Below are 16,499 nucleotides of genomic sequence, written 5' to 3'. Positions count from 1 at the left end.
TGCTTCATTACTGTTATATTAGGACTTGGGCTTCCCATGTGGCTCTAGTAGTAAAGAACCCGCCTGCCAATGCAGAGATGTAAGAGACAAGGGTTCGAACCCTGGTTTGGGAAGATTCCCTAGAGGAGGACACGGCAACCTACTCCAGTATTCTTGTGTGGGTAACTCCATGGACAGAGGAGCTTGGTGGGCTACAGTCCACAAGTCGCAAAGAGTGGACATGACTGAAGTGACTTAGCACCGATCTCCCCGTGTTCGCTACCTCTCTGGGTCAGGCGAAATGGAACTGTTGGTTATACATGTAAACTGTCACGTTAAGCATCTTCACATAGCAGTCACGTCTAATTGCCCTCAACTGCAAGAGGGAGATCAGTGTTTTGTTCTCCTGAAAATAAGACATGGTCAGATGAGTTTTAATTGAGTCGCTCATACTGCATACTGGCCTGATAAAACACTTTTGATTAATTCTCTGTGCTTAGCATTTAAAAGGCTGCCGTCTAAGGCTACAAGGTGCTGGTTGGTTCTCATGCTCCCCTGTTCTCAAGTACAGCACAGTACCACCACCAGGGTCAGCTTGTTCTTGGACACTTGGAATAGCGGTGACCCAGGCTTCTCCCAACTGGTGCTAGTGGTGAAGAACCTGCCTGCCAATCAGGAGACATGAGACTCAGGTTCTGTCCCTGGGTAGGAAGATCCCCTGGAGAAGGAAATGTAACACACTCCAGTCTTCTTGCCTGGGGAATTCCATGGACAGAGGAGCCTGGCGGGTTACAGTCCATGGGGTCCCACAGAGTCGGACTGAAGTGACTTAGCACACACACAGACTTTTCCAATTAAAAATCACGTACAGTGTATGTGACATTGTTTTAAAATAGACATGCAGCAGAGGTTCTCAAGTGGGATGGTTTTGTCCCTCGTAAGGGACATCTCACGATATCTGGAGACATTAAAAAAAAAAAATAGACTATTCAAAAAAATTAACAACTTTGGTTGCACTGAGTCTTGGCTGCTTTTGCTCAGGCTTTCTCTAGCTGCAGCAGGAGGGCTTCTCAACACGGTGGCATGAAGTGGATGGAGACCAGGAATGCTCCGAAACATCTTACAATGTTTCAAACAAGGACTTACACCCTGCAAAATATCAACTGTGTGATGGCTGAGAATACTGCTTAGTCGCTAATGATCAGCTGGTCTTAACTTGTATTTTCCTAGAACTTTTCTCTTCATGTTTTATTAGAAACTGTTACAATCTGTTTGTATGTCTGTGTTCTCCCAAACTTCGCATTGAAGTCCTGATGCTCACTGCGATGGCATTGGGAGGTGATTAGGTCATGAGGGTGGAGAATTCATGAATGGGATTAGTGCCCTCCTAAGAGAGGCTCCAGAGAGGTCCTAGCCCCTTCCACCACGTGAGGACGCAAGACCTCTGCGACCTTGAAGAGGACTCACCTGACCATGCCGGCACCTTGATCTCAGACTTCTATCCTCCAGAACTGTGAGAAGTAAATTTGATTTTTTTAAGCTCTTTTTAAAAATTTATTTTTAAATAAATTTTTAATAAAAAGGATTAACTGCTTTGCAATGTTTAGTTTCTGCCATACATCAACACGAATCAGCCACAGGTATACAAATGTCCCCTCCCTCGTGAACCTCCCTCCCACTTCCCACCTGATCCCAAATTTCTGTGAGTAAGCCACCCAGTGGCTTGTAATATTTTATTATAGTAGCATGAATGGACTAAGACGGGGACAAAGCTGAGGACCAAGACATGGCAGCAAAGTAGTTTGGACCAAGTGAAGACTGAGTTGGGTCTAGGAAGCATTTTACTAAAGCTGAGAGATGCCTGTTGGCCCTAGTTTTCAGCTTGGACTTACTGTTAAGACACAACAGGTGTGGATACCCTGCATCAGAAAGCTCTCATCAGTCTTCCGATGACTCAGGAGCAGAAGGTGGTTACCATGGAAGCATTCACGACAGCACAATGCCGCTCCTCCAAGAACGTATTTATTTACATGAAAACACCATTTTATACAAATTGAAGACAAATCTTGAAGGGTTTGTCCAGGCTTGCCTTCCCCATTCCCTGATTCTGTCCCTTCCACTCTCACCTCTTTTTGGTATCATAAATAAAGGGTTTTAGACTGGGTGAAAGAACCTGAATCTACCTCTTTTTCCCCATCCAAAATTACTTTGAATATTTAACGTCCATAGTCATCCTTCAAAGAAAACTCTTGCCGAGAGTCATTTTATTTAATTTATTTATGTAATACAGTGTAGAAAGCTATCATGGTCATACGCAATGATCCTGTACAATCATCCTGCAGAAAAGTTTTTTGGGAGAATTCTTGGTAAATTGAGACCAGCAGAGCGCTCCCACCCCCACCCTCCCCAACCCGTGAAAGTGCTTACAATGAACAGGGATTCTTTGCTTTATCAAAGATCTGAAGATACATGGACGAAAAAAGCTTCAATTCTCAATGCCTAATGTGTGCACATAAAACAGGCACGAAGAAATAAATGTCTATCCTCATAATTCCTATATCACACATATAGCAGAAGCAGCAATCTGTACAGTAAAATGCAATTGTGGAAAAAAACTCCTCTAACTCATTGGGATTACATAAAAACATTGAACTTTAAAATGCATAGTGATCAGGAAAAGAATACTTAGGCAAGAGAAGCAGCTAAACCCACACGTTCACAGAAAGCATTCCCCCATCGATTCTTAAAGCATGTTTCAAAGTAGGACTTAGTTGGGTCACAAACCACAAGGATAATATACAACTGGCTAAGGGGCTACGTGATAAATAATCAGGAGAGGATCTATTCATGCACTAGTTGGATACAGCTAAATTCTTTACAGTACACAAAACCCATTAATAATGTAGTGTAGAGACCGAAATGACCGAAATGTGAAGAGAGAGAATACATTACTGATTTGTATATTAATTCAAGTTCAGGCATCTACTCGTGTTACAGCACAGCTGTCGAAAGGCGATAATGAGTAAATAATAAAACAGAAGGGTTTGCTTTTCTCCACGTTATTCTCTAAATGAACACCGATGGGTAGTGAAGCAATGGTTTTGCTGTCTGATTTCAGAGGCTGCTGCGGCGGTGGTCTAGTTCTGCATCTGCTCAAAGAACTTATAAGTTGGGTTTTCGTAGCCATTCTGCTGCATTTTAGAGAGGTGGCGCTCCTCTGGGGTGACAGCAGCGTCAACCTGCAGAGCAAGAACGAGGACAAATGAGTTTAACAAAAACAAAACAAAACAATCTTTTAATAGCACACACGGAGAAGCCAGAGAAAGATAAGGTGCACTGTACTCTTTTTCTTTTTTTTAAGCCAAGATTGCAGAACACCCACAAATTGTCCTTTCTTTTCCACTCTGACGTAGAGTAGAGGAGAAGGAGGTCTTCCCTGGAGCTCAAATGGTAAAGAATCCACCTGCGATACAAGAGACCCGGGTCGATTTCTGAGTCGGGAAGATCCTCTGGAGGAGGGCATGGCAACCCACTCCGGTATTCTTGCCTGGAGAATCCCAGGGACAGAGGAGCCTGGTGGGCTACAGTCTGTGGGATTGCAAACAGCTGGACACGACTGAGCGACTAACACTACTAGAGGAGAAGGCGGCGACAGAGGATGAGATGGTTGGATGGCATCACTGACTCAGCGGACATGAGTCTGAGCAAACTCTAGGAGACAGTGAGGGACAGGGAAGCCTGGCGTGGTGTGGTCCATGGGGTCGCAGAGTCGGACACCACTGACCGACTCAGCAACGCCTGAGCCCACCACTTACGCAGACACTCCATCTGGCCACTAGGTGGCGCTCAAACCCTTGACCGGCTGGCTTGCCTTATGCAGTGCTCATTGGTTGCTTCCCTCCCTTAGTAGTAACTGGATACGCTTAAGGCAATAAATATTATTCTCTTCCCCGGTTGGCTTGAAGAAAGGACAAAAGGCTTCCATGAAAGACTGTTTTAAAGTGTGGTGTCAAGCTAGAAAAAAAAGTTCGAGTATTAGAGAGATTTAGCTAAGCAGCTGTGTCTGACTCTTTGCAACTCCATGGACTGTAGCCAACCAGGCTCTTCCATCCATAGGATTTTCCAGGCAAGAATACAGGAGTGGGTTGCCATTTCCTTCTCCAGGAGACCTTCCTGACCCAGGGATTGAACCTAGGTCTCCCACATTGTAGGCAGACACTTTACCGTCTGAGCTACCAAGGCAGGTATGCTTGTGGCTCAGCGGTTAAAGCGTTTGCCTCCAGTGTGGGAGACCCGGAGTTCAATCCCTGGGTCGGGAAGATCCCCTGGAGAAAGAAATGGCAACCCACTCTAGTATTCTTACCTGGAAAATCCTATGGATGGAAGAGCCTGGTAGGCTATAGCCCACGGGGTCCCAAAGAGTTAGACACGACTGAGCGACTTCACTTTTCACTGACACTCAAAATCTGAACCGCTGAGTATCTCTGCACCCTTGTTTTAGTTTGTCCCCGTTTTTACCAAATTTAATATGCTAAAGAGGCACACAGAAGCAGAGATGGCTCTTGGAAGGAGCTTTCCTGATCAGTTAAGGTGAGGGGGGAAAATCCAAATATATTTTCTCTGGGGTCTGTTCCCTTTAATGGGTTCCTTCAGATAAAAGTGGGTGCAGTAACGGCAGAATCCTGGACACTTCAACGTGAATACAGATGAGGAACAACATTTAGCGATGAAGCACAGTGGAGTCCAAGCTGCTAGCTCCAGGAGACCGGAAAGGGATGCAATTTGCATAGAATACATGGTGCAAACCCCTTGGGAGGGTGCTACCTGGAGATCTTGCTCTAGGATTGACTAACAGAAAACAACCACCACCTGGTGTCAGTTTAAAATCCATGGAGGGGCATGAGGGAAAAAACAGGCTGGGGTAGCTCTGAGAGGCTGAGGATTGGGAGAGAGTCAGACAGTCACTCTTGACAGGGAACTGTGAGGTTTTCCGGCGTAGGAGTCTCCTTCCCAGAAAACCTGCACCTGCCACTGATAAGAGCAAAAGGGAAACTTCTGTACCTCCACTCCGTCTGACCCCCCAACAATACTGTTAACTCCATTCTGCCTTTACTTTGATATTGAAATTCTGGGAGGGGATGTTCATTTTCTCTCCCCGCCCCAGGAGGCTGTAGGTATCTTGAAGGTAGGATCAGTTATATTTTCGTCTTGGTACTAAGTGTTACACATTCCTGGCAGTGCCTAAATGATCAATTTCTGCTTGATTAAACCTAAGTGGGTTTCGGGAAAAAAAAAAGATAAAGAACATACTGTTCCACATATTATTTTTAACTGAGTACTAAAATTCTAAAAGTACGTCTGGCTAAAGATTTAAACAGATGCCCTCTGTTGATATGGTGGGTCCTTTGAGTTGTAAACTTGGTTTTGTCCTCCCAGGGTCTCTGTCAGGGCCAGCTCCACTTACTCTCTGCAGGCCGAGCCAGATGTACGTTTCGCACGGGGTAGGGTGTTCAGCAAAAAAGCAAGAGAGTTCCAGAAAAACATCTATTTCTGCTTTATTGACTATGCCAAAGCCTTTGACTGTGTGGATCACAATCAACTGTGGAAAATTCTCAAAGATATGGGAATACCAGACCACCTGACCTGCCTCTTGAGAAATCTGTATGCAGGTCAAGAAGCAACAGTTAGAACTGGACATGGAACAGACTGGTTCCAAATAGGAAAAGGAGTATATCAAGGCTGTATATTGTCACCCTGCTTATTTAACTTATATACAGAGTACATCATGAGAAACGCTGGGCTGGAAGAAGCACAAGCTGGAATCAAGACTGCCGGGAGAAATATCAATAACCTCAGATACGCAGATGACACCACCCTAATGGCAGAAAGTGAAGAGGAACTAAAAAACCTCTTGATGAAAGTGAAAGTGGAGAGTGAAAAAGTTGGCTTAAAGCTCAACATTCAGAAAACAAAGATCATGGCATCTGGTCCCATCACTTCGTGGGAAATAGATGGGGAAACAGTGGACACAGTGTCAGACTTTATTTTTGGGGGCTCCAAAATCACTGCAGATGGTGACTGCAGCCATGAAATTAAAAGACGCTTACTCCTCGGAAGAAAAGTTATGACCAACCTAGATAGCATATTCCAAAGCAGAGACATTACTTTGCTGACTAGTACTATTACTTTGCTGGTCCATCTAGTCAAGGCTATGGTTTTTCCTGTGGTCATGTATGGCTGTGAGAGTTGGACTGTGAAGAAGGCTGAGTGCCGAGGAATTAATGCTTTTGAACTGTGGTGTTGGAGAAGACTCTTGAGAGTCCCTTGGACTGAAAGGAGATCCAATCAGCCATTCTGAAAGAGATCAGCCCTGGGATTTCTTTGGAAGGAATCATGCTAAAGCTGAAACTCCAGTACTTTGGCCACCTCATGTGAAGTGTTGACTCATTGAAAAAGACTCTGATGCTGGGAGGGATTGGGGGCAGGAGGAGAAGGGGACGACAGAGGATGAGATGGCTGGATGGCATCACGGACTCGATGGACGTGAGTCTGAGTGAACTCCAGGAGTTGGTGATGGACAGGGAGGCCTGGTGTGCTGGGATTCATGGGGTTGTAGACTCGGACACGACTGAGCGACTGAACTGAACTGAACTGAAGATGTTCAGGTTTCTAGCATATCTGCTGTACCTCAAACAGTCCACAGAAGAGAGGAAGTACTTATCTCTTTGCTGAATACATGAAAACTTACAATTGTGTTATTACTGTTTTAAAACAAAAATAACTTTCCCCTCAGATACTGAAACCAGCACAGGCAAGAAGTCAACTGCCTGTTGACCACACACATGGAGACCTTAAATTAGCTGGAACCAGAGGACTGGTGACCTTGATTCTCTAAATACCACCTGGCTACCTCACCACCGGCCAACAGAAGGATGTCCACAAGCTGACCAGACATCCTATGACCTTCTCTCTCACAGTCTTTAAAAACCCTTCCCTGAAAAGCCACCAGGGAGGTCAGGTCTTCCAAGAAGTAGCCACCCATACCACTTGCTTGGCCTTGCAACAACCTGTTCTCCTGAGTTCAGGTTTTTTTTTTAGATTTCTCATATAAGTGAAGTCTCACACTATTTTTCTTTTTCTCTGTCTGGCTTATTTTGCTTAGCATAATACCCTCAAGGCTCATCCGTGTTGTCACAAATGGCAGAATTTCCTTCCTTTTAATGGCTAAATCATATTCCGTCACGTGTATCACATTTTCTTTATCCATTCATGCACTAATTGGCACTGAGTTTGTTCCCATGCCTTGGTTATTGTAAATAATGCTGTGCTGAACACAGGAGTACAGATATCGTTTCTAGCTACTGATTTCATTTCCTTTGGATGCATATTCCCAAGTGGAGTTGCTGGGCTGTATGACAGTTCTGTGTTCAGTTTCTTGGGGAACCTCCTTACTGTTTGCGCAGTGACTGCAGCACTCTGTTGGTCCACATTATTCACTAGCTGGTGTGCTCCAGTCACAGTATAGAAATCATCTTCCATCCCTCGACATGATGTCCTAGCACCAACAGACCTGCTCTCTGGCGTTTGTCCTTATCGGTCCAGGAGGAAAAACGTGGTGCTACACTTTGTGTCGTATATTTGAAAGTTGTTTAAAAGAATAGATCTTCAAAGTTCTTATAACAAGAAAAAAACCTGTAATTATGTGAAATGAAAGTTGTTCACTAAACTCTAGTATTCTTGCCTGGAGAATTCCATGGACCAAGAGGATCGTGGCAGGCTTACAGTTCATGGGATCGCAGAGTTGGACACGACTGAGCGACTCACTTTCACTTCCAAACTTATTTTGGTAATCACCTCACGATATGTGCATATATCAAATCATCAAGTTGCAAACTTAAAACTGGTACAGTGTTATGTATCAGTATATCTCAATAAAACTGGAATAAGCTGGTTTCCCCAAGGTTACTTTATGACTCCGCCTCATGGGCTTTTCAGTCTGCGCGGGAGCTGGAATGACTGCCTTGGCTAATCTCAACGCAGCTGGAACAGACATAAAATTCCACTGGGAGGACACCGTGCCAACGGATCCTCCACATTGCTGTCCCTGGGGGAATAATCAGAGATGTTTGCCCAGCCCTTTCTCTTCCTTTGATCTGCTCTGTTTTCAACAAATGAGGTCACTGGGCTTTAATCGGCAGTTATGTCATTAACCAGGAACTTGTAAGTTACAACGCCGTCATTAAAGCTCAGCACCAGTAACGAGAGATTTCCCTCACTCTCCGAATCTGCTTGCAGAGAAATAGCCTGTCTGCAGTCCTGAGACGTTAGAACGTGGGCATCTTTTTGCTCTGTGCCACCTCTTAACCGAGATTTCAAAGAATGTGGAGATTAAAAAGCATCTTGCCTCAGAGATCAGGCATTGCTACGTGTCTGAGTGCGGAAGGAAACATAATGCTGCTTGACTGCTGGGGTATTAAATTTGCATTAATACGAGTTTACCTGAACCTAGGTCAGCCCTCACAGTGGCTGCACTCATCAGGGTCAGGGCAACAGTTAAACAGCCGATCTCCTCTTAGGAGGCCAAAGCCAAACTCTTATTTAACAGAGCACAGCCAGAAATGCGAGGCTCAGAGGATGGTATGTGAGTCAGGCAGCTAACTTTCCTGTCTTTTCCCAGCCTCCTTCAGTTCAGTTCAGCTCAGTTCAGTCGCTCAGTCGTGTCTGACTCTTTGAGACCCCATGAATTGCAGCACACCAGGCCTCCCTGTCCATCACCAACTCCTGGAGTTCACTCAAACTCACGTCCATAGAGTCGGTGATGCCACCCGGCCATCTCATCGTCTGTCGTCCCCTTCTCCTCCTGCCCCCAATCCCTCCCAGCATGAGTCTTTTCCGATGAGTCAACTCTTCACATGAGGTGGCCAAAGTACTGGAGTTTCAGCTTTAGCATCAGTCCTTCCAAAGAACACCCAGGACCCAGCCTCCTTTCTACTTGCTAATTCTTGTGACCCTCTGCCGCTGGGAGGGTGGCTCATGTTTCTCCAGTCCTGCAGTGGGGCGGCTTGGAGCTATAGGGGAAGCGATTACCTTTACAACGTGGCATCCACGGAGTGTGGATGGCATCTTTTTATCCCCAGCTCCTCGAAAGCTAAAGGTGGAATGCTGAGTGCTCTGGTCCATGGATAAACCCACCACTGAAGGAAGTCAGGGGGAGCCTTCCTGCCCTGCAGGGCTCAGTCATCTGTCACTCACGGCTCAGCCATAGCCCTGCTGCTGGCCACCCACCTCATGAGGGCCAGCCCACCGTGACCCTGGGGCCTCAATATCACTTCCTTTCAAGTGGAGCTGGGGGACGATGGAGCCAGTGGGAAGGAATTACAGAGCAATGCAGCAGGGGACTGAATTCTCCCTCCTGCCTCTTTCCCCACCCCCACCCCAGGCAGGAACCAGGTGTCACTGGCTGAGATGAAATCCCACCTGCACAGCACCTCCGAGCACCCCTTCTTTGGACTTTCTGGGAGCAATGACTGATCTGAAGTCTTCAGCTTCTTCAGGGACCCTGGGACACTCTCTACACTGAACCCCAGCTTGGCTTGCATGGGCCACTGCTACTGACCTTTTATCTTATCTAGTAACCTTGAAATGTTGGTTTTTCTACTGTGTACATGTTCATTTTCATGTACACTGTAGAGAGCTGAGCCCAAAGAGCTCAATCCATCTGGTCCTAACACCACCTTGAGTAGAACTTTTGACTACTGTTTGGCTAATGCCCTCTTCCTACCCCTCTCTCCCTGAATTCGACTCTTTGAAGCCACTTATTCCTTCACTATGTGCAGAGGAATTTACAGCTTAACTATTAGACTGTAGGCATAAAATCTATTTGGATCTCTCCTTAGTTTCTAGACTCCCCGTGCTTGGTGGTGGGGGGGTGGGGGGGGTCTTGGCTCTCATGCAGGTGCTTTAAGCTCGGAGGAGGGCCAGTGAACATCCTGTTTTAATTTTATTCGGCAGGGCAACCAGCAGGATGCGTATTGATGGGTGACCCTTTATGCATGGCACTGAGTCAGGCCCAACAAGAGAATCTCAGCCTGTAAAGATTAACCATTTCAGGTCATCTAGGTGGACGAAGGCTTCCCAGGGGGCTTAAGTGGTAAAGAATCCCCCTGCCACAGCAGAAGTTGCAGGTTCAGGAGGATCCCTTGGAGAAGGAAATGGCAGCCCACTCCAGTATTCTTTGCCTGGGAAATCCCATGGACAGAGGAGCCTGGTGGACTACAGTCCATGGGGTTGCAAAGAGTCAGACACCACTAAGCATGCTTGCACCGCAGGTGGACAAATAATAGAGGATAGGATAAACTCAGCACGTAAAATAACCAGAGTGTGAGAACACCAGGAACCTGGGAAGGAAGGTACACACTCAGAGAACAGCAATGGTTTCCAAGTTAATCATTTATCGCTTTTAGTAACCTCGCTATGTTGGTTTTCTACTGTATAGATGGTCATTTTCATAATCACATTTCCTTATTTCCCTAAGTAGCTTAGTTATATTTATTGCCTACATCAAGTAATTTTTCAGGCACATCCCGGAACTCGCCTGCCATGCTGATGCTTTCCTTTGGCCTTCTAGTTTCTACTCCTGCTGTTTGCTTCCAATCTCCTGCAGATTTTGAGTCTACCTTCGATTTTTCTTTCTTTCTTTAATATTTATTTGGCTTCCCCGGTCTTAGTTGCAGCACATGGGATCTAGTTCCCTGCCCAGGCATTGAACCAGGGCCCCCTGCATTGGGAGTGTGGAGTCTCAGCCACTGGACTACCAGGAAGTCCCATTCCTTCACTTTTTCTTCTGTTGCTTCCCATTTAACCTTTCCAAACTGCCAGACTGCTCTACACCCCTGCTGTTGGTGGTTGCTAGATGCCTCCACTAAAACTTGACTTTCTGCCAGGAAGAAAGGACCCGCAGCGACATAGTTTTATAACGTCACAAATCTGACAGCACACTCCTTCAAAAGAGTCATCCACTGTAGCTCCATAAAAAGCTAAATAAGGAACCCTTTTACTGAGATCAGAGATGACTAGGGGCAGGGGATAGGAGACCTCTGGTGTTCCAATTATCAGATTTGTGAAAAAAAATTATAAATTTCTTCAATCAAGAGGCTTTATGCCACTTCTTTCCTGTTAAAGGTGGAGTCTCTGTCCAGAAGGTGTAGAAGAGAGAGCGCCAAGATACATTTGAAAATGTTCAGTGTCAACTGACATGAGTGTAGAAAAGGCCCATCTGCTCCTAACAGAACCTGGGGTCAGTGGGATTTGCAGAACCTCACTGGCAGGACAATGGTGGGTAATTCAGTGGGTGCTGGGATCATTAACCACCAGAGATGGTGTGTGCAATCTGGGGAACAGAGTAACAGAGAGCTGTCTGGTCACTCCTGGAGGCACCAGCGAAGCACTGGCGTCTCCCTGAGAAACCACGGCTAACGACATACAGGCTGGATTCCTGGCTTCATGATGAAGCAAATCATTAAATCAATATTTACTGCTTAGTTTTGCAAAACAAAAACTAGTGACTGCTCACCTCCAACTGGTAATGTTTCTATGAATAAAAGCTCTAGGCGTGCTTCACTTCCTCATCTCTGTGATCTGCTGCAGCAACCCTTCCCCTGAGAAGGAGCGAGTCCCTGCAGACCAAAGCTTCTGTTGGGGTTTCTCCTCCACGGCTGAATTTTGTCCTGACAGACGTAGGACCACCCGTCTGGGGATACCCATTCACTCATTTTTGTTCTTAGTGAAATAAGGTTACTCATTAATGAAGCAGGTTAACTAGCTGTCTAGTCAAGGCTATGATTTTTCCAGTAGTCATGTATGGATGTGAGAGTTGGACTGTAAAGAAAGCTGAGCACCAAAGAATTGATGCTTTTGAACTGTGGTGTTGGAGAAGACTCTTGAGAGTCCCTTGGACTGCAAGGAGATCCAACCAGTCCATCCTAAAGGAGATCAGTCCTGGGTGTTCATTGGAGGGACTGATGTTGAAGCTGAAACTCCAATACTTTGGCCACCTGATGCGAAGAACTGATTCATTTGAAAAGACCCTGAGGCTGGGAAAGATTGAGGGCAGGAGAAGGGGACGACAGAGGATGAGCTGGTTGGATGGCATCACCAGCTCAATGGACATGAGTTTGGGTAAACTCCAGGAGTTGGTGATGGACAGGGAGGCCTGGCGTGCTGCGGCTCATGGGGTCGCAAAGAGTCGGACACGACTGAGAGACTGAACTGAACTGAACCAGCTGGCAATAAACTTATTTCCCTGTCCTTAAGGGGAAGAAGCCCACTCAGACAGGCAGAGAAATGTGGGTGGGGGGAATCACTTGATTCAGCATATACTCTGAGAGCAATGGTGTTGAAACCCCCTTTTATGCTGCATCACCCCGCCAGGTGAGCCAGCCTGGGTGCTCAGGCTGGGTAACAGTTCTGTGTGTCTGAATTTGGCTAGACTATCACCTTCCTGAGGGCTGGGATGGTATCCAGTGCCTTAGATGAAGATCTCTTCTAATACTCAACCCGGAGCTTGACGAAGGTTTGGGTTATCTATGGACTGGAGAGAAAGGAAGACCTCTCCAGAGAGAAAGAGATGGTTTCTGGGCTCTTCACAACATCCTTCCTTTCAAAAAGAAGGAGGTGAGCAGAAATAAGGAAAAGAAACACCAAAGGAGGTGGGGCAGTCAGTCCAGAGGTTCCCAGTTGCTCTTAAGCTAACAAAATGAATGACAAGAGAAGGGCTGAAGGACTTCTCTTCCCACAGGGATGCTTTCTGGCTTAAAAATTAATTCATTTTTTCAGAACTGTGTTAAAGTGTCAACTCCTCTAATAGTCCAAAACCGAGGAGACCTTTTTCTGCTAACTAATCAAAAAAAAAATGTTTTTTAACCCCAGGAAGCTATGAGTGTACATGCTAAGTTGCATCTGGCTCTTTTTGACTCCATGAACTGTAGCCTACCAGGCTCCTCTGTTCTTGGGATTCTTCAGGCAAGAATACTGGAGTGAGTTGCCATGCCCTTCTCCAGGGGATCTTTCTCACCCAGGGATTGAACCCACATCTCTTATGTTTCCTGCACTGGCAGACAGGTTCTTTACCACTAGCGCCACCTGGGAAGCCCAAGGTTTGCTTAGATAATTATATAAAAGGCTTCCCTGGTGGCTCAGATGGTAAAGAATCAGCCTGCAATTTGGGAGACTTATGTTTGATCGCTGGGTCAGGAAGATCCCCTGGAGAAGGGCATGGCAACCGACTCCAGTATTCTTGCCTGGAGAATTCCATGGGCAGAGGAGCCTGGTGGGCTGCCCATGGGGTGGCAAAGAGCCAGACATGACTGAGCAACTAACACTTTCACTTTTCATATAAAAGGCAGGAGCGCTAACACTAAATATATATCAGTGATTCTCAAAACTGACTGTGTGTTTGATTCAGCTGTGAAAATTTTCTACACTGAGATTTCTAGCCTCCTATTCAGAAATTCTGTTTCCCAAGGTCTGGGGTGGGATCTGGGAAACGTGTCCTTGGAAATTGGTACCTTGTAAGTAAGTCTCAGCACGATCATGGCAGTCAGCTCCGAGATGCCTTGTTTCATTGCCTAGCATCAGGGCTCTGATACGGACTGTATCCTCCCCAGATTCCCATGCTAAAGTCCTAATTCCCAGTACATAATACCCGTATGTTTGTTGTTTAGTTGCTCAGATGTGTCTTACTCTTTGCGAACCCATGGACTGGAGTCCACCAGGCTCCTCTGTCCACGGGATTTTCCAGGCTGAATACTGGGGTGAGTTGCCATTTCCTACTCCAGGGGATCTTCCCGATGACCCAGGGATTGAACTCATGTCTCCCGCGTCTCCTGCATTGGCAGGCGGATTCTTTATCCCTATGCCACCCAGGAAGCTCTACTCTAACCTTGGGTCTACTGACTTTGACATTGAAAGAACACTTCTTTTGTCTGGGTCTGTTTTCTTATGTATAAAATGAGATCAATTAATTGATCCTTGAGACGTTTTCTTGGCTCCAGCAATTCTTAACTTCTGAAGATGTATTACTTCACTTTCTTTAATAGTTTCCTAAAAACTACATAAACCATGAGGTTCTCCTCTTCTCAACCTGCATTTTAAATGCATATAAGGAACGTATTCGTACATTTTATTTTACGTCATGGGCTTAGGGAGTCATATTTGAATCTTGCAGCTTAATCTATTTTGCTGGTGTAACTTACCACCTCTGTGTTGTACATATTCCTACTTCCCACAGGTTGGGCTGCTGGGAGAGTCTCGAGGGAATGGAATTGTCATTTTGTGGGTCTTCTCTCTATCTCCAGGGCCACTGCACTAACACCTTGAAACTAAGACATTTCAGGTGCAAGTGCAGGCTAATGACCTTGACTAACTTTGTATATGTTGTTCAGCCCTTGGGTACGATGTGATTTTCTATGAAATTCTAAAGGTAAGATTGGTTACTGAAAATTATTTACTATCACCTGGCTTGAGTTAGAAGTAACATGATTTATTTAAAAGTTCAGGAATGGGACATGCCTGGTGGTCCAGTGGTTAAGAATCCACCTTCTAGTGTAGGGGACACAGGCTTAGTCCCTGGTTGGGGAACTAAGATCCCACATGCCACACCTAGAGAGCCCACACACTGCAACTGCTGAGCTTGCTGGCACAAGGAAGATCCCAGCATAGTCAGAAGAAAAAAAAAATCCAGGAATAAATGTGTCAAAAAATTTTTTTCGACAAAAAGCAGCCTTCTACTTCTTTTTATTTGTAACTTAAAAAAAATGTTTCATGGCAGTCACAATGTCCTTAAGCCAGGCATTATCCTTAGTATTATTTTGATATTTCAATACAAAATAAGAAGCTGAGATAGCATATATCCCCATTGCCTTGACCACAGTAGTTATAAGTCAGAATGAATAAAAACCAGAAGCAAGAAAACAGCTGCAACTTGAGCAGGAATGGGATTGTTTTTCCAAAGAAGAAATACTTGGATGATTCTAACATCAAGCAAGAGTTCCTTTATCCCAGCTGCAAACAGGCAGCCAGGTTCACTTACCTCCACCACTCCATGATGGATGGATGTGTACTGTTTCTTCTTCAGCATCACCAAGGTGATGACGATCACTGTTGCTATGACAACACCGCCCACCATGAGCCCAATGATGGCACCTTTGTTGGAACCCACATCTTCTGCAAAGAACACCTTGAAAGCAAATCAAGAAAAAGGACTGTAACTATGGGAGATATATGGATGAGGAATGTGAAAAGTTTCAGTATATCCAGTCTACATTTTATGCCATAAGTTTGAATTGTTGGTCACTCACATTATTCGGTGCACACTTGAAAAAAAGCCGAATAATCCTGACTAAAAATGATGTCTTCAGTTTGTAGAATAATGTACCACGTGCCTTCCTCAGTCCTGGAATGGCCTCCCCCTCCCCCCAATATGTCTTTAGGAAGGCAAATAGCAGCCTGCAAGGATCTGAAACCCTATGATAGGTGGACATGCTGTTAAGTGGGGGAGGGCAGCTCTTAGATCTATCAGAAACTGGAAAGGCACGGTTCATGATTATGAAAGGAGGTCAGTATCTTCCCAGTCACAGCAGGTTTAAACTGGGAGACCTGATGCACGACAGCTACGCCTTAGGTACTTCTCCAAACCACAGACGCCGTCGTTTTCTTAGAAGGACATTTTCAATTCACAGGAACATGCATTCTAAGACAAAGGCATTAAACAGAAGAAAAAAGGCATCTTGTTACCTACTTTAAGCCACAATAATTCTGCAAGACACTAATTAACCTTGAGAAGCATCATATGCTTATAAGGCACTTATTTCAAAGAGAAGCAGCAGTTGGCAACAAGATAAGAATTTTAATAGCCACACACTGACATGTGCTTTCTTACTATGATGTTTCTGGCAACCCAACTAAAAATGTTTTAGTCTTGATGTTTATTTGAGTTAAACATGAAAAGAATTTAGAGAATACTGTGAAGAAGAAATTTATTCAGTGATAAATTTATTATACTACATTCCTTCATACTGTTTGTAAAAGCGAGTCATTATTTTTCATCTTTACTTGAACGGAATTATAAAAGCACACAGCAACTTTTATCATCTTTTATGTAAGGAGATGCTCTTAAGCCAGATCATCTGGTTTCATTACTACAGAATATATACCACGTTTGCTGTATAAATTAATAAAAATAGCTCCCTAAATAATTCTTTCGATATAATCTCAAGATAGTAAAATGACAGTCAAAACTAGAACTGACATCCTAGCAATCTGCAAAGGCAACATGAGATGCAGCAAATAAAGCAAATTTGGAAGACTTTTATTCATGGTTTATCTGCAACAAAACTAGAAACTGTTCATAATTATGCTCCTTTCTAAACAAATATACTCCCTCAACATATTTGTAAAGAACAAATCATTAATTAGCTAATGATACAAGTATGAGGTAATCAGAAATGTGTGTAAGTCTGGAC

At 44.9% G+C, this 16,499-nt stretch overlaps 1 protein-coding gene across 5 annotated transcripts in view; it reads right to left on the bottom strand.

The window, feature by feature from the left end:
* Positions 1–1,993: 1,993 nt before the first annotated feature.
* Positions 1,994–16,499, bottom strand: part of APP (amyloid beta precursor protein) — a 312,932-nt gene continuing 298,426 nt past the window's right edge. For 3 of the 5 annotated variants that reach the window (XM_052648141.1, XM_052648149.1, XM_052648158.1), the window contains 2 exons: positions 15,068–15,214; positions 1,995–3,218 (listed from right to left, as the gene is read on the bottom strand). In XM_052648141.1, the coding sequence (XP_052504101.1) occupies positions 3,117–3,218; positions 15,068–15,214 (249 nt within the window). In that variant the 3' untranslated portion in view covers positions 1,995–3,116. Of the gene's footprint in view, positions 3,219–15,067; positions 15,215–16,499 lie in introns of all 5 variants that reach the window. The other 2 variants (XM_052648165.1, XM_052648132.1) reach the window with 2 other exon arrangements.

Source organism: Budorcas taxicolor, chromosome 1, assembly GCF_023091745.1.
Source record: "Budorcas taxicolor isolate Tak-1 chromosome 1, Takin1.1, whole genome shotgun sequence".
Classification (NCBI taxonomy): domain Eukaryota; kingdom Metazoa; phylum Chordata; class Mammalia; order Artiodactyla; family Bovidae; genus Budorcas; species Budorcas taxicolor.
Note: the sequence above shows the minus strand (reverse complement) of the source record. Positions and strands in the feature narration are given on the sequence as shown.